Raw genomic sequence first — 19049 nt, forward strand, 5'->3', positions numbered from 1 at the left:
GTCATTCTATGTTCAATCTGAACGGTTGGGACAGAGGGCCTTTGGAGGGTTCTTCTAATGAAATTCTGGGACAGGTTTGACTTTGCCATTAAGTTGCTGTATGATCTTCCGCAAATCCCTTTCCTCCTCTGGCCCTGAGGCTGAAAAACATAGTGTTGGACTCAATGGTTTCTCAGGTTCTTCCATGTACGACTGATTTCCTTGTATGATCGAAGCTCTTTATGGGACAGCTGAGTCTGCCCTCAGCATCTCGGGGAGCAGTTGACATGGTCTCTCAAGGATGCGTGGGGGGTAGAGCGGGCAGGAGGCCACAGCAAAGGTGAAAAGAAGAATATGTGGGAAAATGAGAGCATGACCTTGATCCTAAACGTCACTGGACAGAAATGCAAATGAGCTGCAAAGAGCATCAGCAGGGAACTCTTTATGAGGAGGGTGGGCTAAGCATTAGGCTTTCACCCCCTCAGGGTGGCTCACCAAGGTGGAGCATTGACCCGCGGAAAGGTCACTCTGATGACACACGCCATGCTCTTAGAAATAATAAACCAACTTACAGCCGGTTCGGATCCACAGAACAGTGTTTTATAATGGGCGTCTTGTTCCATATTTCAGGGGTCAGTGATTTTGTTTGCTCCCTACCAGATGCGGCTGCCTCCTGGATCTAGCAGACGAGCCCTCGCTTTTTACCAAAGCTGGTGACGAGGCTCTCTGGGTCTGGCCAGCCTGGGCCTGGGACACAAACCTGAGGCAGCCTGGGAGGGTGGCTGGGGAGCGGGGCCTGGAGGGGAAGGCCTGCATTCAGATCTCACCTCACACATTTCGCTGACCCAGGGCAAAGCATTTTCCGGTCTGAATTTTCCTCATCCAGAAGAGGAAGAGTTTGGACTAGATCCCCTCCAAGGCTTCTTCCAATTTTAGAGGAGTGATAACTAAGTATAACCTTACGTGGGCCAACTCCTTCTCTGGGACTCAGTTTTCTAATATAAATGAAAATATCAATACTTCTTATATGATACTTTATCCACATCAGTACTTATATATTTTAAATACATTACAAAGAATATCAGGTGTGCAAAGCACTTTATATTTTTATCCTCCCAACAAACCTAGGGAGAAAGGTGCTGTTATGCCCATTTTTCAGATGAGTGAACTGAGGCAGATAAAAATTAAGTACATAGGCTTGTATAACTACTAAGGGTCTGAGACTAGATTTGAACTCAATCAGAATCTCTCCAGCCCCACCTGGCTGCCTCGGTTGTAAAAGGAGGTTGACCTTGAAGGCCTCTGATGGCCAGCTTTAGATCTGGGATCCCCTGAAAATGGGCCACAGCCTCTTCCGGGATCTAGTCTAGTGCAGGATCTACCAGAAGCTGCACCTGTTGGCCTGGCCCTGGGCAGCTCAGGTCCAAGGCCATAGTGTGAGGAGCCATCGCAGGGGAGGGTGGGCTTCCCGTCCGAGTGAGCTCAGCCCAAGTCAATCCCTCCACGCTTCCTTCAACACTGATTCAGGTACAGCATCAGTAACAACTTCTCCCCCTCCCTCCCCAACCGAAGCAATAAGATCGCGACCCATTATCTGAAATGCCCCTTTTTTACCTCCTGTTTTCTTCATCACGGTTGTCGTGTACATGCCTGTGTCGGCAGGAAAAAGCTGCTGGACACTCTCAGCCGGGCCGGCCTTCCTGTCCGGTGGGGGACTGAAGCTTGGGAACATGGCGCTCCGGGAGATGTGGCTCTGATAGGGGTGTTCCACTGGAAACCCCATGCGCAACGGCCTTGGGGATAGTTTAGCAAAAAGAGAAGGGGGGGATCACAACAGGATGGAAATGAAGACCTGGACAGCATTGAGCCTACTCTGGACCCCAGGGGTCTCACCTTCAGTCAAATGTTCTGATAACTTCAGCAATCAATTAAAAAAAATAATTTGTCCCTGAACTGGGCTGTTTCCCTTAGCAGGATCCCCCAGACATGGAGGAAGCCTCTGTCGGAGCTTACATCCTCCCAGAGCGGGGTTGGGGAGGGGGCTACAGCCGGTACAGGGGGAAATAAACCTGGTACCTCCGCAGAGCAACTTTGGGGGAGAGAGCGGTAACAGCTGAGGACAGAGCCAGACAAAGCTCAAGGCAGAACCCCCTGGTTTTATTTAACAAGGAAGGATGCTAGATTTGGGGCTACTATGACACAGGGAGTGGTGGGGAGGACAAATAAAGTGGTGACCTTTGGGGTGAGATCACACCTGGTTTTTTTTGGAAACGGGACAATCATTAGTGAAAATGGAAACTAATAAAGGAAGGACCTGCTCTCCATCAGTGTGAACAGCTCTGCTTCTAGTGCTGGAGAAGGCTGGCTACGGAGACCCGAGGCCATTTGCTGGGAGCCTCCTCTCCTGCTCTTTTCCTCAGGTGCTTCCTGCCCCCCTCTTCTCCTTCGCCTTTGTCTCCCATGATGAGGTGGCCTTAGTCCTAACAAAGTCAGCCCCTCCACTTGCCCGAGCCATCCCATTCCTTCTACCTCCCCGGGCAGGTCAGTCCCTTTGTCGTCCCCAAGTTTTCACCCATTTCCCATCTCTCCCTCTGTCCGGGCTCATTTCCTCCTGCCCTCGTGTCTCCCCTATCCTGAAAAGCCCCTCACTTGATCCTCCATCCGTGCTGGTCTGTGTCTCTCCTGCCCTTTCTTTGCAGCCAAACTCCTTGAAAAGGCGTCTCCACTGGTTCCCAACCTTTCTCTCCTCTCACTTTCATCTCTCACAGTCCTTTGAACTCATCCCTCCAATGAAACCGCCCTCTCCAAAGGGACCTCTCATAACTGCCAGATCCAATGGCCTTTTCCCAATCCTCCTTTTCTCCCTGCCCTCTCTGCGTCCTCCCTGACGCCCTCATCTCCCCGGCTCTTCAGGACGCCCCTCCATTCTGGTTCTCCTCCCGCCTCCTGACCGCTCCTCCTCTGTCTCTTTTGCTGGATCCTCCTCCAGATCACCCCTTCTAACTTTAGGTGTCCCTCAGGGTCCAGCCCTGGGCTTCTTGGCGCTCTCATCAGCTCCCATGAATGTAGTTACCGTCTCTCGCTGCTGACTCCTACCCACCTCTCCCTTCCTAACCTTTCTGCCAGGCCCTCATCTCACTTCTTCAACTGCTTCTCAGCCATTTTGAGCTGGATGTCCAATAAAATCTTAAACTCACCGTGTCCAAAACAGCCCGTTACCTTCCCCCTAAACCCTCCCTTACTCCCACCTCCCCATTATTGTGGAAGGTAGCTCTGTCCTCCCAGTCCCTCAGGCTCCCCACCGGGTATCATCCTCACCCCACGTCCAAGCTATGGCCAAAATCCATTATTTCTACCTCGGCAGCCTCCTGCTCTCCTCTGACACTGACCCCCTCTGGCCCAAGCTTTATCCCCTACCTGGACTACTGCAACAGCCTGCTGGGAGAGGGAAGGGATCTACCCATCTCACACCTTTTCCCACTCCAGCCCATCCTCCATTCTTCTACTCGGGTGATTTTCCTACATGATCCAATACTTCCCCACCATCCCTTCCAATCTGTCCCCACCACCCCTATTCCAACTCCAGTGGCTCCCTATCACTCCAGGATCGCACAAAACGCTCTGTTTGGCCTTCAAAGACTTTCTCAACCTGCTGCCCTTACACAAGGGCAGTGATTCAGTGAACTCCAGGCTGTTTCATGCACAAGACACTGAAAATCTTCTGAAAATGCTCTCTGGCTTCCCCCATACCTGGAACCCTCTCCCTGTTCCCCTCCCACTCCCGACCTCCCTGGCTTCCTTTAAATCCCACTCAAACTTTCACCTTCCACAGGAAGACTTCCTAAGCCTCCCTCCTCCTCCTTCCCTCTGTTAATCATTTCCCATGGATCCTGTATATATTTTTCTTTGTTGTGTCCTCCCTTAGATGGTGAGCTCCTTAAATGGAGGGACCATCTTTGGCCTCTTTTTCTATCCCCAGCATTCAGCACACAGTAGGTCCCTAACACACTCGAATCGATCAGTTGGGAACGAGGGTCCTCCCCTCTCTCCCCCCCTCCCAGGGCCCCCATTTGCTAACCCCTCGAGCTTCTCCGAGATATTGCCATTCTATTAATGAGAAATTGGAAAAGCTTCTAGCAGACAAATGTCTGTGGAACTTGTCAGGACTACGTGCAGAATGCTAAAGAGGCAGTCCGTCTGCCTGAGCAAAACAGCCCAATTTTTCCATGCGGATGCTCTCCACTCTGTTAATTGCAGATAAGAAGAGGCCTGAAAATATTGTGATTGGCTGCTCCAAATGATTTCTTTAACCCCGCAGACCTTAATTTCAGGGCTCTTTAAAATACACACTGACTGCTGCGTCAAAAGCACTTTACAAAAAAGGGCAAATTCAATTTTGAGTTGCCATCGGTCTGGCACTTAATGGGAGAAGAATCACTTGGAGGTTAAATAAAGGCTCTTCTTCAAAAGAGCCCCCTCCTCTCCTCCTCCTGTCCAGGAACATCCCTCCTTTCTTCCCCACCCCCTTTGAGGGCAGGGGCTGGCCCCTAAGTCACCCAGCGTTCTAGATCCAGTCTGGCCAGGAGAATACTCACTCGGCGGTGGTATGGAGTGCTTTAGGAAGCCTGGGAGAAAAAAAACAAAAGGGAAACAACAAAAAGCTGTTAAGGGGATGGGCCTAACTTTCCTTTTTACTCCTCAGGGCTACTTAAGAAACAAAAGGATCTTTAAAAACAGATCCACAAAAGCCAGACACCCCCCTCCAGGCAGACTCTCCTCCAGAGCCTGTTTGCCCGGGGCTCCGAGGCGGAGCTTTGCCCGCCTGCCCCTGGCCGGCTTCCTGCCTGTCAGCTCTGGCTCTCTGAGAAGCGCTGGCTCTCGGGAGACCGGGGGTCCCGGGCTCTGCTGCCTCCGGCCCCCAGCCAGCTCTGGCGTGCGGAGGTTGGCCCTCGCTATTGGCCAGAGTTCACTCTGTGCCCGACCTCGGAAGTCCTGTGACAGCTCGGGCTGGGCCCAGCTTCATGACCTCAGAGGAACTTGTGTGAGCCTTTTACCCCCCCTTCCTCCTCCCCAACCGCAGGAGCTCGGAAGGCCCTGCGTCATTATGTGCTCTCCCTCTCTAGGTGATGCAATAAACGCCAGGAGGACACGAGCATCTGGGAGCTCCTCCCCCAAACTTTCACCCCTCCCTCCCCAGGCCCAACCAGCTCAGTCCAGTCAGAGATTCCAGGCTTGTTGAGATTCCAGGAAATCTTGCACAGCCCCGGGATGGGCCCTGGAAGGGACAGGTGACAGTCTCCTGGCCCTGCCATTTTGGTCCCCTTCCAGGACAGGGGCAACCCCCACTTATCAAACGCTTTACTGAAGGCTTGTAAAACTGATTGGCGAGACCACCTGAGAAGGATTTACCCAGCGTTCCCCAATTAGTAAACCCAGGGGCTCCTTCGGGACCCAGGCCTAGGATTCAGCCCACTCCAGCGGCGGCCTGCCTTGCTTGGATTTGGTTCCATAACAGGGTCACCCTGTGTAAAGATCTATAGGATTGGGGGACATGGAAACACAGGTTAAGCTTTATCTGTTTCCAAATTTTAAAGTTATATGAGCTCTTCTTTCTTAAACACACACACACATACATAGTTTCTTTAACATAAAATAAAACTCTTCCCCTAAACTTGGAGCTCACTGAAGCCGAAGGCTGAAAATTTAACTTTAAATCATAAACTTTCCCCTTTTAATATCTTTATGAGCTTGGGCTAGTCACACAGCCCCAGGGACACTGTTCCTCCATCCCCTGACTCTCCCTATTACTTGTCCCTCTTGCTTCTTGGATCTCTTCTCTTCTCTTCTCTTCTCTTCTCTTCTCTTCTCTTCTCTTCTCTTCTCTTCTCTTCTCTTCTCTTCTCTTTTTTCTTCTCTCTTCTCTTCTCTCTCTCTCTCACACTCTCGCTCTGTCTCTCTCTTCTCTCTCTCTTTCTCTTTCTCTTCCTCCCTCTCTCCTTCCCTCCCTCATTTTCACCTTCTGGCTCTTTTCAAGTCTTGGCTATATTCTTCCCTTGTGCAAGAAGCCCTTCTCAGTCCCCTTTAATCTTAATGGCTTCCTTCTGGCCTTACTTTTAACTTATCCTATATGTGTATATATACTTTTAACTTATCCTATGTGTGTGTGTGTGTATGTGTGTGTATATATATATATATATATATATATATAGTGTTGGACAGAGTTCTTTGCATGTTGGCTTCCCAATTCAGGGGTGTGCCAGTATAAATGTTTAATAACCAGTTCTCTGAAGAAAAAAAAAAAAGAATTCATGAAAAACCTTTCATTTTAATCCCTGCCACTTTCTTAAGTATAGACAACTGACAACACAACAAACAAAGCCCTGATTTGTAGCTTCTGTTAATTTCTGAGATATAAATGCCCAAACTGAAAATTTAACAACTGGCTCTCTGGTTCCAGGTGGCTCTAGTCTGTTAGACTGTGAGCTCTCTGAAGGCAAACACTTTATTTTATTTTATTTTTGCCTTTCTTTGTATTCTTAGTGCTAAAAACAAACGTGTGTCACAGACTTCAAGAAATGCTATCTAAATGAATATCTTCTATATTCTCTCTTTGGACCTCAGTTTCCCCAGTTGTAAAATGAAGGGAGTCAGACTCAGTGACCTTCAAAGTTCCTTCCATCTCTCAACACTCGATCTTCTGCCAGTCATCACCACGACTAAGATTAAATAAGGTCTGAACCTGTGGTTTTGTGGTGATAGGTTGCTATCTTCCCTCAGAGCATGGTCAAAAACTGTTCTTCACGTTATCGCTTTAGACTAGGCTGGGAGGAGTGAAGACCAAAGTGAGTTACCCAGAGTGCCCCAGTCAGGACTAGCTCACTCTCCAGGGAACCACCTTGCCTCCCAAGGTTCAATACCTGCTCACTGACAGCCGAAGAAATGCACTAGAATTTAGGTGTAAAAAATATCAGCTGACATTTCAACACGTGAAAAGTACTTTAAATCCATGTTACCATGAAGCTTCTCCGGTCATTACTACAGGGCTTGTTTTATCCACTTTATAGATGGGGCCCAGAAACAAGTCCATGATCACACAGCGGTCAAAGATAGGATTTGAACCCAGGTCTTCTAGGAGAGCATTCTCCCACTTAACCCAAGAGCTTCTGGGGAAAGCTTCTTTCCATTTATAAGTGGACTGTATTCTCATGTTTTGGGGCATTCACATGCAGGTTTATCTCGGCTCTGTTGGATTTCTGTTCCATCTGTGACTCCAGGTGAGGAGAGTCCCTCTAGCTATGTTACTATCCACGAAAATCTCTTTAAAATACTTGGGCAAAGCTGGCAAATCAAATCGAAAATAAATTGGATGCCATCAGTTGGCTAAATACCCAAAGCACATAGCAACCTCCCTGGATGATGGACTGCAGCCCGCAGAGCCTCAGACAGCCCATTTCCTGAACCTAAACCAGCTCATCAATTTTCCTGTCCTGCTGGGAGATTATACATCTACTTTGCAAGGGCTGGCTCCAGTGTTGCAGCATCTTTGAAAAAAGTAGCAGGACCACTCGCCTATTGCACGTGCTTCTGCTGCCCCCCAGTGGCCGATTCGGATATTGACATCTCAATTTCTCCACTAGTTAAAGATGTCTAGAATAAAAAATAAATGGACATTTTGCCCTAGAACTTTAGAATATTCAAGCTTCAAGGACGTTAGAACAATTCTGAACAATTCTAGATTTAGAATACGTGCCAGGGTTCACGCTCCAGATTCATTTTGGAGGAAGATAGAAGGCAAGGGTGGGTTATAAATATGCAAGCATTGCAGCTAAGGGAGCTTAAACTCCGATTTTTGAGACACCCTGCTTATGGACACCGGATAATAAAAAAAAATGGCAATATTGTTTATTTACTGGTGTCGATCAGCAAAATATAAAAGTTCCCTAAATCTATGAAATCACAATTTAGCTGAACATTCCCCCCCCCAAAAAAAAAAACCCATAACAGTTTTATTCATCTTTTTGTGCTCAGCCTTTCTTTAATTAACAATGAGAGGGTTTGCTTTTATTTGCCATATGCCCATGGATGTACCACACACACCCTAAATGGCTGGGTATAAAAATAGAAAATAACATCTCTAAGAGAAGACTAAACGAAGCCAGGACATTCAGGCTGGATAAGAAAGGCTAAGAGAATTATTTCTCTAAAGAGAGCAGTGATGGTGGGCTTTTACCGTGAGATGAAGCAGTCGGTCACCAAGCATTTATTGAGCACCTACTATGTGCCTTTGTGAGATAGTCACACTCTGTGGCTTGTTGAGCTCGTGCCAAGGACTCGGAAATCCCGTGACATCTTCTTGGGTCTGGACCAACTTCATGACCTTAAGGGGACTTCTCTGAGTAGGAGCTTCTCTACGGTGCCATATACGTGTTAGGGTTCCAAAAAAGGGAAAACTGCTTGTCTCCCAGAGATGACCAGGATAAAAGTCTTCCTCTATGGCCTTAGCTCCAATTCCTCACACTCCCTTCCCAAGCTATTTTCTGAGGGACTATCAACGATTCTGCCCTATTAGCTTCCTGCTTATCACAGCCCTTTTACAAAATCCCCTTTTAAGTCATCACTTTTGACATCCTAGAAGAACGGGAAATACTTGTGCTACACGGTGATTCCCCCAAAAAACAAGGTCACGGGATCTCCTGTTGACTGAAACTTACAAGCTGTCATTTCCATAAAGATTACTCTTTTTGTTCTGCGTCAGGTGATAGAACTGCCGAACGGGAATATTGCTGGAAAAAAAAAAAAGAAAATGAGTTATTTCATTTTAAAGGTCAACCCATAAGGAGCCTTTTTTTTGGTCCTTGTCTTTTCTCCGCCATCTTGGAGGAGAAGAAAGTTATCTAAGCTTCATCCAAACTCATGAAAACATTCAACCAGTATTAAAGCACCTAGTATGTGCCAGGGCCTTAAAGTCCAAAAATAAGAGTTCTTTTTTTTTTCTTTATTAAAGCCTTTTATTTTTCAAAACATATGCATGGACATTAGCCTTTCAACATAAGCCCTTGCAAACCTTGTGTTCTAATTTTTCCTCTCCTTCCCCTCCCCCTTCTCCTACATGGCAAGTAGTCCCATATATATTAAACAGAGTAGAAATATATGTGAAATCCAATATATGCATACATAAAAAATACAAGTTCTTGCCCTCAAGGAGATTACATTCTACTGGGGGGGGAGGTACATGTCATAAAGACAAAGGTTTATGGAAATCTGAGATTCGTCATTTTTAGAGCAGGAGATGGCGTCTGGAAAGTTCAAACAATTTTCTACCACTTTGTCTATTCTGGATTTTACATTTTCTCTGGGATTCTATATTTGCAGAATAAAAGCTTTTTTGATTGTGCTTACTTCCTCTTCATTTCCGAATGTGCAAGTGAATTGTTTTAAAAGCAATGATTTTTTTTTGATTACTTTTCTTCTTCAGTAATTTGGCAATTTGGCACCTGAACTCATAAATTCTTAGAGATGAAGGTTTAAAGACAGAAGGAATCTTGGAGGTCTTAATTTTGACAGATGAAGGTCCAAACCAAGGTCATAGAGGAAGTAATTAGTAGAGTTACTGGTTGAACCAAAGGCCTTTGCGCCTCCAAATCCAAGGCTCTTCCCACGTACCACGTACCCGCTGCCTTGATTGCATTGTGCTCAGGTCCTTTTTTTCAAAGGTTTTTTGCTCATTAGGGATAAAATAGGGCAGAAGCCACCAGGAGCCAGTTCCCTCAAGGGGCCTGTGTTTTACACCCAGCTGGGCTGGATAACGAGATATTCTTCAGCCAGTAACTCCCTGGGTGTGCAGAAGCTCTTCAAAGATGCTGCTTATATTCCGCCGCGGTCTCCCTAAATATGGAGGACGACTTTAGGTTCTCTGGGTGATTGGGACGGGGGAAAACTCATTGTGGTCCTCCTCCCTTCCTTACGTAGAAGGAGATGCGGCTACTGCATCGTCCCATCTGCGACAGCTTCTTCAGAAAAGAGAAGATCTCACTCCCTGTACCTTCCTGGCACAGAGTAGGCAGCTCACAAATTCTTGTTAACAGACCCATGTCCTGACTGGGAAAGTCTACTCTGTGCATCCCCAAAGTTCAGAGAGGGCGTTCAGAGCCTTTAAGCTCATTATGAGGAGGAGACAAGCCTTTCCTTTGGAGAATGGAGACCAGGAAGAACAGCGTTTTTTCTCTCATTCACTCACTTCTTTCTTTGAAAAGTTCGGCCCCCGTTTATAGCCCCATCACCCCGGTATTCTGGATTTTGCAGTACTTTGTGAGGGATGAAAGAAGGACTCCTATTTCTGATCCTCCTGTACAGTGGCCAGTGCATCCCCTCACATTAGGACATTTCAATGGGCATTTTTATTCTTGGAACAGAATGATTAGTGAATTGCCGAAGCACCAGGGATTCAGCGGGGTTTTCGTGTGGGGACAGTTTATTCAGCTCAGTTATAAAACAAAACAAAACGACCCAACCGCCCCCAAACAGCCTCTCCTCTCCTTGCTGGGTTTCCCAATGGCAATGCACCTGTGAGAGCTCAGTTGTTCCTGGGGAACAGCTGCCATCCCTCCTGCGGTTCATGGCAGAAGCCGGGTCTCTCCCAATTCCCTGGAATGGGGCTATTCTGGGCACCCTCCCTGGAAGGGATGGCCATCATGACATAGGTACCACTGTCTCCCATTTTCCAGATGGGGAAAGTGAGATTCACCACTAGCAGAGGTTCTCCCATTTTCCAGATGGGGAAAGTGAGATTCACCACTAGCAGAGGTTCTCCCATTTTCCAGATGGGGAAAATCAGATTTAACACTAGCAGAGGTATAAGCTGTATGAGCTGTGCAGGAGCCAAATCATACTGACTCCGGGGAGCTGGTTGTTAAATGTTTAGTGTGAATATTTATGCCTTAGAAGTTGGCAAATGCTACAAATCAGAATCTGATTTCTTGTTTTGTCGCTTGTCCGGATTTAAGAAAGTGATGGAGAGAAATAATATAGATTAAAGTTCCCAGTGTGTCCTTTAGGAGGGGTGATTATAAAAGCAGAATAGCCCTAATTATATAGCTGTAGGTGCCAGGCCTCCTACCTCTTGCTTTCCATTATGCGATGATTAGGGATTATTTTTTAAATTATTTTTTTATTTATTTTAAACATTCTTTAAAGGGTTTTTTTTTTTTTTTAGTTCTAAATTCTCTCCTTCCCTCCAGCCTGCTGAGAAGGCAAGCAATAGGATATCAATTATGCATGTGAAATCATGCAAAACATATTATGGATGATGTTTTTAATAAGATAATTAAGATGCAGAGAATATGATTTCTTTTTTTTTTTTTTTTTAAGTTAGGAAGAACGTGTAAGGCCTGGAAAGGAGGAAGGTGGTCAGAGGGTTAGCGCCAAGGGAGCATAGAGAGAGGCTGGCCTATTGGAATCCCCCAAGTAAAAGCCAGAGGGGGAAGCCCCCTGGGTGTTGGAAGAATCCTCTGGGAGGGGAGATACAGAAGGAATGGATGAGCTGCGATGTGCACCAGGGAGGGTGGGCACACCTCAGCAAGTTCCTGGGAAGTCTGATGTGTTACTCCTCAATACTGTTCTCACATCCATTGGTGAGGAGATTGGAAGTGCCGACTCCTGATTGGTGCTTTAGGGAAGCCCGTAGGTCCCTATCTCAATCTTTGTTCACCTGGATCATACCACAACAGTGGGTCACACTTGGACAGCTGTCTCAGCTTTTATTCTGTCTCAGTTTTTATTCTGTTGTTGTTTGGCCTTCTCTCTCTCTCCTCTCTCTCCCTCTGTCTCTGTCTCTCTCTGTCTCTCTCTCTGTCTCTCTCTCTCCTCTCTCTCCCTCTGTCTCTGTCTCTCTCTGTCTCTCTCTCCTCTTCTCTCCTCCTCCTCTCTCTGTCTCTGTCCTTCTCTCTCTCTCTCTCTCTCTCCTGTCTCTGGCTCTGTCTCTGTCTCTCTCTCTCTCTCTGTCTCTCTCTCTTTCCTTTCCTCTTCTCTCTCTCTTCTATTTTTAAAAAATATGCAAGGATCATTCCTCATTTAACCCCTGAAAAATCCTGTGCTCCCATTTTCTCCCATCCTCTCCCCCAGATGACATGCAATCCAATACATGTTAAACACGGTAAAAAATATATGTTGAATCCAATAGTTTTACATATCTATACAATTATCTTGCTGAATGAGAAAAATCAGATAAAAAAAAAAAAAGAGAAAGAAAATAAAATCCAAGCAAACCATAACAAAAAGAGTGAAAATGCTGTGTTGTGCTCCACTCTCAGCTCCCACAGTCCTCCCCGGGGGCAGATGGCTCTCTCCGTCACCTGTCCCCGGACCTGGCCTGAATCACTTCTCCATGAAAAGATGGGCCTTTATTCTCAACATGACCTCAGGGCGGTGATTCCCTTTGGATTTCAGGGTGTAAGGTCACCCGCCTCACTTTCCCCTCCAGAACCATCCGCACCCAGTGGCCAGAGAGAGATCAGGAGATTCTATCAGGACCCAAAAGGAGGGTAATACACCTGGGAAGGAGCGTCCAGCTGCCGCGGAGTCTGCGTTTGTTTTTCCACACTGATCCCACAAAGACCCGAATCTTCTCAGGGATGACAGTACTGGGGATGTCTGGAAATCACCGAGACGCCGTTTTTGGACAGTTTAAGGGGGGCTTCTTTAGGGCTACGTCTGCTGCTCCCGGAGCCAACCTCCATTAGGGGTAGAGCTTTTTTCCAGTCTGTAGGGACCGGAATATTAAATTTTCCTCGCAGAAATGAGACATTTAACATTTGTCAGCTATAAAGAATAAATGTGTCTGTGTCCTTTAAGTGCTTCAAAATGAGAGCAGGACAGTGAGTCATTCTGGAGAAAAGCTGAGATCAGGCTGAGCTTCAGAGGCCAGACCTGCCTGCCGGGTATGGGAGGGGCGCCCTCCTTGGGGGAGGAGACCGAGGGGACTCTGCCCTCATCTGTGGATTAAATATCAAATACTTCTTAGCAAAAAGTCGCCAGCGGAGTCCTTTTCCCTCTTTGTTCCTGTCATTTCTTGTGGTCTGTAGGATGTGGTTTAGTGAGCTGGGTTTGGGGAGGGAACAAGAGAAGGGAGGGTCCAATTTAGCAGAACCAATGGAGAAACCCCCGCCCGAGCCCCATTTACCTTGGCCAGGGGTCCCCACCAAAGCCAAAATGCTTGTGTCCTTTGCTGTAGAACCGAGGCCCAAATTTGGGTTTGTATTCTTCGGGCAGGGACATTGGGAGCATGGCGCCATATTCCCGTTCTTTCCCCCATGGGAGCCTGGGGACCAGGTTTGACTTCTTAAACTCCTGATACCTGGATGGAAAGAAAGCATCTGTTAGAAGCTGAGTGGAAAGAAGGAGCATTTCTCCGGTGTTGCTGTTGTTCAGGCTTCTCACGGCCTAGAAGTCTGGTCCCCCTTGGGAGTGGGGGGAGGGGGGGCAGGTGGTCTGGCTGCCATGGGCAGAGGCTGTAGGAGGGAGGGGGTGACTGCGGTCCCGGGAGGGAGGACAGAGGGTAGCCCGGGGAGACTAGAGTGTCACGGGGGTTGGGGGCCGTTGGGTTTGTGCAGGGAGCATGGTGGGTGGAGAGGTGGGGACGTGCTCCCGATGGCTTTCCTTCCCTTGGCTGGTGGTCATGTGGCGGGGAGCGGAGGAGGGTCCCATGCCCTCAGTGGGGGCTGATGGCCTCTGGCTGAGTCCTCCCTTCTTCCTCCTCTCTTCCCAGCACACGTGCACACTCTCACACTCACTCACACACACAGACACTCACACTCACTCACTCACAGACACTCTCACACACTCACACAAGACACTCTCACACACTCACTCACACACACAGACACTCACACTCACTCACACACACAGACACTCTCACACACTCACACACAGACACTCTCACACACTCACTCACACACACAGACACTCACACTCACTCACACACAGACACTCTCACACACTCACACACAGACACTCTCACACACTCACTCACACACACAGACACTCACACTCACTCACACACAGACACTCTCACACACTCACACACAGACACTCTCACACACTCACTCACACACACAGACACTCACACTCACTCACACACAGACACTCTCACACACTCACTCACAGACTCACACACTCACGCACACACTCACACACACGCATATACAACATCTACCCCGTGGGTGTGCAATGGGCACATTTTGTCTACATTAATCCGGCCGCTCCTCAGCTCTCTTGGTTTTCCTTTTTCCAGGACACAGATGGGGCAGCCCACAGTCTAAGGAGGACCTTGAAGAGAGTTTTCAGAGCAGCAGAGAATAGAGCACCCTTTGTGCCTCCATTGTTGGCTGAGTGGGAAGGGGAACACACTCCCAAGGCCTACGAGAGTCTCTTGTGCTTTGAGGGAGAACAATAAATCACCTGCCCTTGGGATCTGCCCCGGCCTCAACCCCTCATGTCTTAGCAAACATTCCTGTCTCCAGAGATGTCCCCTTCCCCAGAAGTGTACGCACCCTCCTGCTGTGTCTGTCTCTGTCTCTCTGTCTGTCTATCCCCTCTCTGCCTCTCTCTCTCTCTTTCTCTCTCTCTCTCTATCTCTCTGGGTCTCTCTCTATCTGTCTCTGTTTTTGTGTATGTGTCTCTTTGTCTCTTTCTGCCTCTCTCTGCTCTCTTTTTCTCTGTCTCACTGTGTCTCTCTCCTTCTCCCTCTTCTCTCTGTCTTCTATCTCTCTGTCTCTGTCTCTGTCTCTGTCTTTGTGTATGTGTCTCTCTGTCTTTTTCTCTTTCTGCCTCTCTCTTTCTCTCTTTGTTTCTTTCTCTCTGTGTCTCTGTCTTTGTCTCTCTTTCTCCTTTAATCTCTGTCTGCCTGCCTGTCTCTCTGTGTCTCTTTTTCTCTGTCTCTCTCTGTCTCTGTCTCTCTCTTTCTCTCTTTCTCTCTTTCTCTCTGTCTCTTTCTCCTTTATCTCTGTCTGCCTGCCTGTCTCTCTGTGTCTCTTTTTCTCTGTCTCTGTCTCTCTCTGTCTCTTTCTTTCTTTGTCTCGCTGTCTCTGTCTCTCTGTCTCTTTCTCCTTTAATCTCTGCCTGCCTGTCTCTCTGTGTCTCCTTTTCTCTGTCTCTGTCTCTGTCTCTCTCTCTCTCTCTGTATCTCTGTCTCTTTCTCCTTTGATCTCTGCCTGCCTGTCTCTCTGTGTCTCTGTCTGTCTCTGTCTGTCTGTGTCTCTCTCTCTCTCTGTCTCTCTGTCTCTTTCTCTCTTTGTCTCTCTGTCTGTCTATCCCCTCTCTGCCTCTCTCTTTCTCTCTGTCTCTGTCTCTCTCTTTCTCTGTCTCTCTCTCTCTCTGTCTTTGTCTCTGTCTCTCTGACTCTCTCTCTCTCTTTCTCTGTCTCTCTCTGTCTCTCTCTTTCTCTGTCTCTCTCTCTCTCTGTCTCTGTCTCTTTCTCTCTTTGTCTCTCTGTGTCTCCTTTTCTCTGCCTCTCTCTGCTCCATTGGAGATCACACTTAGGGAGTCGCTTGGGCTCACTGACGGCAGCAGAGACACCCAGCTCAGGTCTCCCGGCCGGGATGTGCTGGGGCCCTGACTGGGGGAGCCGGGCAGCTGTTTCCCAGTATTTACCGGAATCTCTGGTCCTGGAGCATGAGCCGGGCCTTGTTCTGCCGGGGGCAGGGTGAGGAGGAATGGGCGAGTTCCCACCAGAGAGAGGAATGGAATGGGCGGCTGCCTCAGCAGGAAATGGCGTCTCCCTTAACTTTAGAAATCTAACACAAACTGGTCCCCCCCAAGCAAGTGTCTCCATCTCAGGCAGGCTAGCAGGGCGGGGGCTGCTCACAGGCGATCCCACGCTGCCTGGCGGAGGCCCTTGAACCTTCACCACCTTTTCTGGCCCTGCCTGGTTTGCCCCTCTTTGGAGGACTGGCAGATGCCCCCTCTGGGGGACTCGCCATATCAGTGCCGAAGTTAGCGCAGACACTGGCTGGTACAGCCTGAGCGGCTCAGAGCGCCCGAGCTCGTGAGCCCCCGGGAGCCCCCAGCCTCCCCGTGGCCGAGGGGACCCCTGAAGCACCACCTGGTCTAGAGGATGAGAGTAGTAATCATTGCCGACCCTCCCGGGACACTGTAGTTCCCCAAGGGAGCCCCTGCAGGTTTCTCTCCACTTTCCAAGGTGGGGAAACTGAGGCTCAGCAAAGTCCCTTCTGAATGAACCCCGGGGGTGTCGGAGGCCCCGTGGCCAGGCCGGCTACCTCTGCCCCTGCCATCTCATTCCAGAGAGACCCTTTTTTCAGCAACTGCTGGGACTGGGTTTGGGGTCCGGAAGGCTCGGGCACCTCCCGTGGCCTAATCTCACCCTCATTGATAGTCTGAGGGCAGGGAAGTGACAAAGCAGGGTCCGGTGTGTAAGTGCAGGGACAGAGCCCGGGCGGGGACCCTAGAATTCCCTCCTTTAGTACAAAGCCAGGCTCAGACACCGACCAGCTGACCCCGGGCAGGACCCGTCCCCGTTTCCCTCAGTTTCCTCATCTGCAAAGTGCAATGGAGCCGGAAGCGGAGGAAGCGGAGCCGGAAGCGGAGGAAGCGGAGCCGGAAGCGGAGCCGGAAGCGGAGCCGGAAGCGGAGCCGGAAGCGGAGCCGGAAGCGGAGCCGGAAGCGGAGCCGGAAGCGGAGCCGGTCCCGCGTCTTTGCCAAGAAAACCCCCAAGGGGCTTTCACGTGTTGGACGGGACTGAAATGACTGCGCGGCGATGAAAACTCCCGCGGTCTTCCCGTCCACAACATCAGATGCAGAGATTTTATGAAGAAAGAGAAGCAAGGATGAGGAGCGCAGGGCCGGAGTCCCAGGGACTTTTCGACAACCAGCTCCGGGATTTATTGGATCCAGGAGCATTTATCAGGTGCCTGTTATATGCAAGCTTTGGCCTCCAACTGGGGTCCAAGTACAAACTGGCCAACAGCCTCTTCCTCTGTGCCCCTTCTGGCAGTAGCTCCCTCTCTCCGGCCTCAGTTTCCCCCTGGGTAAAATGAGGGAGGGCCGGACCAGGGGATTCTTTGCCTCTTTTGCACGGACCCCTCCCTCCAGCGGATTGATGGTGCTTATGAATTTCCAGAACATTCCTATCCCCTCACTTACCCCCCCCCCCCATGATGGGCAGCCTCTCACTCTCCAGTTCCTGGCCACGCCACTAGGGGCCGCCACAAACATTTCTGCACATTAAACTTAGTTTTTAAAATTTAAATAACCTTTAATCCCTCATTTCAGTGAGGGGGGGGGAATCTCCGTGAGGGAGCAGTGACTACCGAGGTGCTTGTTCCCCCCGAGTCCGAGGCCGCCCCCTCCCTTCCCTTCAGGCCCGGGGGCCCCGGGGACGAGGCCCTGAACCCCCGGGCTCCCCGTGTGGGGCCTCCCTCCGCCCCACGCCGCTCTGGGGCTGCGAACGCCGCCCTCTCTGATCGCGGGCTGGTTCTTTACTTCTCTTTCTTTCGCCAAATTGCACAAAAGCCACGTTTTCCTAAGGGGCGCAGAGCGCTCCCCGCATCTCCACCTGGCGAGCGACAGCGCCACCTCGTGGCCGACGCGCCCAACTACAAGCGGGAGTCCGCGCCTGGCTGAGGCTCCGTCCCAGGGACCTGGGCTTTAAGGCACCGACGGTAAAAAGTTTGGGCTCCGGAGAAGCCCCCGCCGCCCCCACCCAGAACCCCCAGGGACCAGGCGGGGCGGGGCGGGGGGGGGCGCCCGGAGCCCGGGAACTGTCTGAAAGGAGGAAGCAGCCCCCCCGCAGCGCGGCGGGCGGGGCCCGGAAGGCGCGGGGGGCTCTGGGGCCTCCTAGAACGGGCGCGGCCGGTGGGGAGCGGGACAGCAGTTACAGCACCGGCTACAGCGGGGCTCTGGGGAGGGAGCGCCGCGGGACAGCAGTTACAGCACCGGCTTACAGCGGGGCTCTGGGGAGGGAGCGCCGGGCCGTGGCTGACACACACGTGGCCCGGGGCGCCTTTAGGCCGCGCAGGGTCAGGGGCGGGTCTGCCCCGTGCAGAGTTCCCGGAGGGAAGGAATCCCTGGGCTCCACGCGCATGTCGGTCTGTCCCCCCGTCCGTCTGTCCGTCCCCAGTGATAAAAACAGCACCTACTGTGTGCCGGGCACCGCGTTAAAGCGCTGTGCAATCGTTGTCTCGTCTGATCCTCATAACTTGGGGTGTGAGTTCTGTTATCATCCCCGCCTCACAGACGGGAAACCGGGGGAAATCAGGGTGGCTCAGTCCCAGAGCTGGTGACTGTCAGAGGTCACATCCAGCTATGCATGCACAGCACCACCTAGCGGCTCTGTCTGTCTCTGTCTCTTTCTCTCTGTCTCTCTGTCTCTCTGTCTCTTTCTCCTTTGATCTCTGCCTGCCTATCTCTCTGTGTCTCCTTTTCTCTGTCTCTCTCTCTGTCTCTGTCTCTCTCTGTCTTTGTCTCTGTCTCTCTGTCTCTTTCTCTTTTTGTCTCTCTGTGTCTCCTTTTCTCTGCCTCTCTCTGCTCCATTGGAGATCACACTTTAGGGAGTCGCTTGGGCTCACTGACGGCAGCAGAGACACCCAGCTCAGGTCTCCCGGCCGGGATGTGCTGGGGCCCTGTCTGGGGGAGCCGGGCAGCTGTTTCCCAGTATTTACAGGAATCTCTGGTCCTGGAGCATGAGCCGGGCCTTGTTCTGCCGGGGCAGGGTGAGGAGGAATGGGCGAGTTCCCACCAGAGAGAGGAATGGAATGGGCGGCTGCCTCAGCAGGAAATGGCGTCTCCCTTAACTTTAGAAATCTAACACAAACTGGTTTCCCCCCAAGCAAGTGTCTCCATCTCAGGCAGGCTAGCAGGGCGGGGGCTGCTCACAGGCTGATCCCACGCTGCCTGGCGGAGGCCCTTGAACCTTCACCACCTTTTCTGGCCCTGCCCGGTTTGCCCCTCTTTGGACGACCTGGCAGATGCCCCCTCTGGGGGACTCGCCATATCAGTGCCGAAGTTAGCGCAGACACTGGCTGGTACAGCCTGAGCGGCTCAGAGCCCGAGCTCGTGAG

The 19049-nt window shown here is 50.3% G+C and overlaps 1 protein-coding gene across 1 annotated transcript in view; it reads right to left on the minus strand.

Moving 5' to 3' along the window:
• The window catches only part of C5H7orf31 (chromosome 5 C7orf31 homolog), a 66631-nt gene that overhangs the window by 38061 nt on the left and 9521 nt on the right, over nt 1-19049 (minus strand). Inside the window, exons 3-6 of the mRNA XM_052001014.1 lie at nt 13157-13330; nt 8691-8762; nt 4575-4604; nt 1594-1772 (exon numbers count right to left, since the gene is read on the minus strand). Of these exons, the coding sequence (XP_051856974.1) occupies nt 1594-1772; nt 4575-4604; nt 8691-8762; nt 13157-13330 (455 nt within the window). The remainder of the gene's footprint in view (nt 1-1593; nt 1773-4574; nt 4605-8690; nt 8763-13156; nt 13331-19049) is intronic.

The sequence above is a fragment of the Antechinus flavipes genome, chromosome 5, assembly GCF_016432865.1.
Source record: "Antechinus flavipes isolate AdamAnt ecotype Samford, QLD, Australia chromosome 5, AdamAnt_v2, whole genome shotgun sequence".
Taxonomy (NCBI): Eukaryota; Metazoa; Chordata; class Mammalia; order Dasyuromorphia; family Dasyuridae; genus Antechinus; species Antechinus flavipes.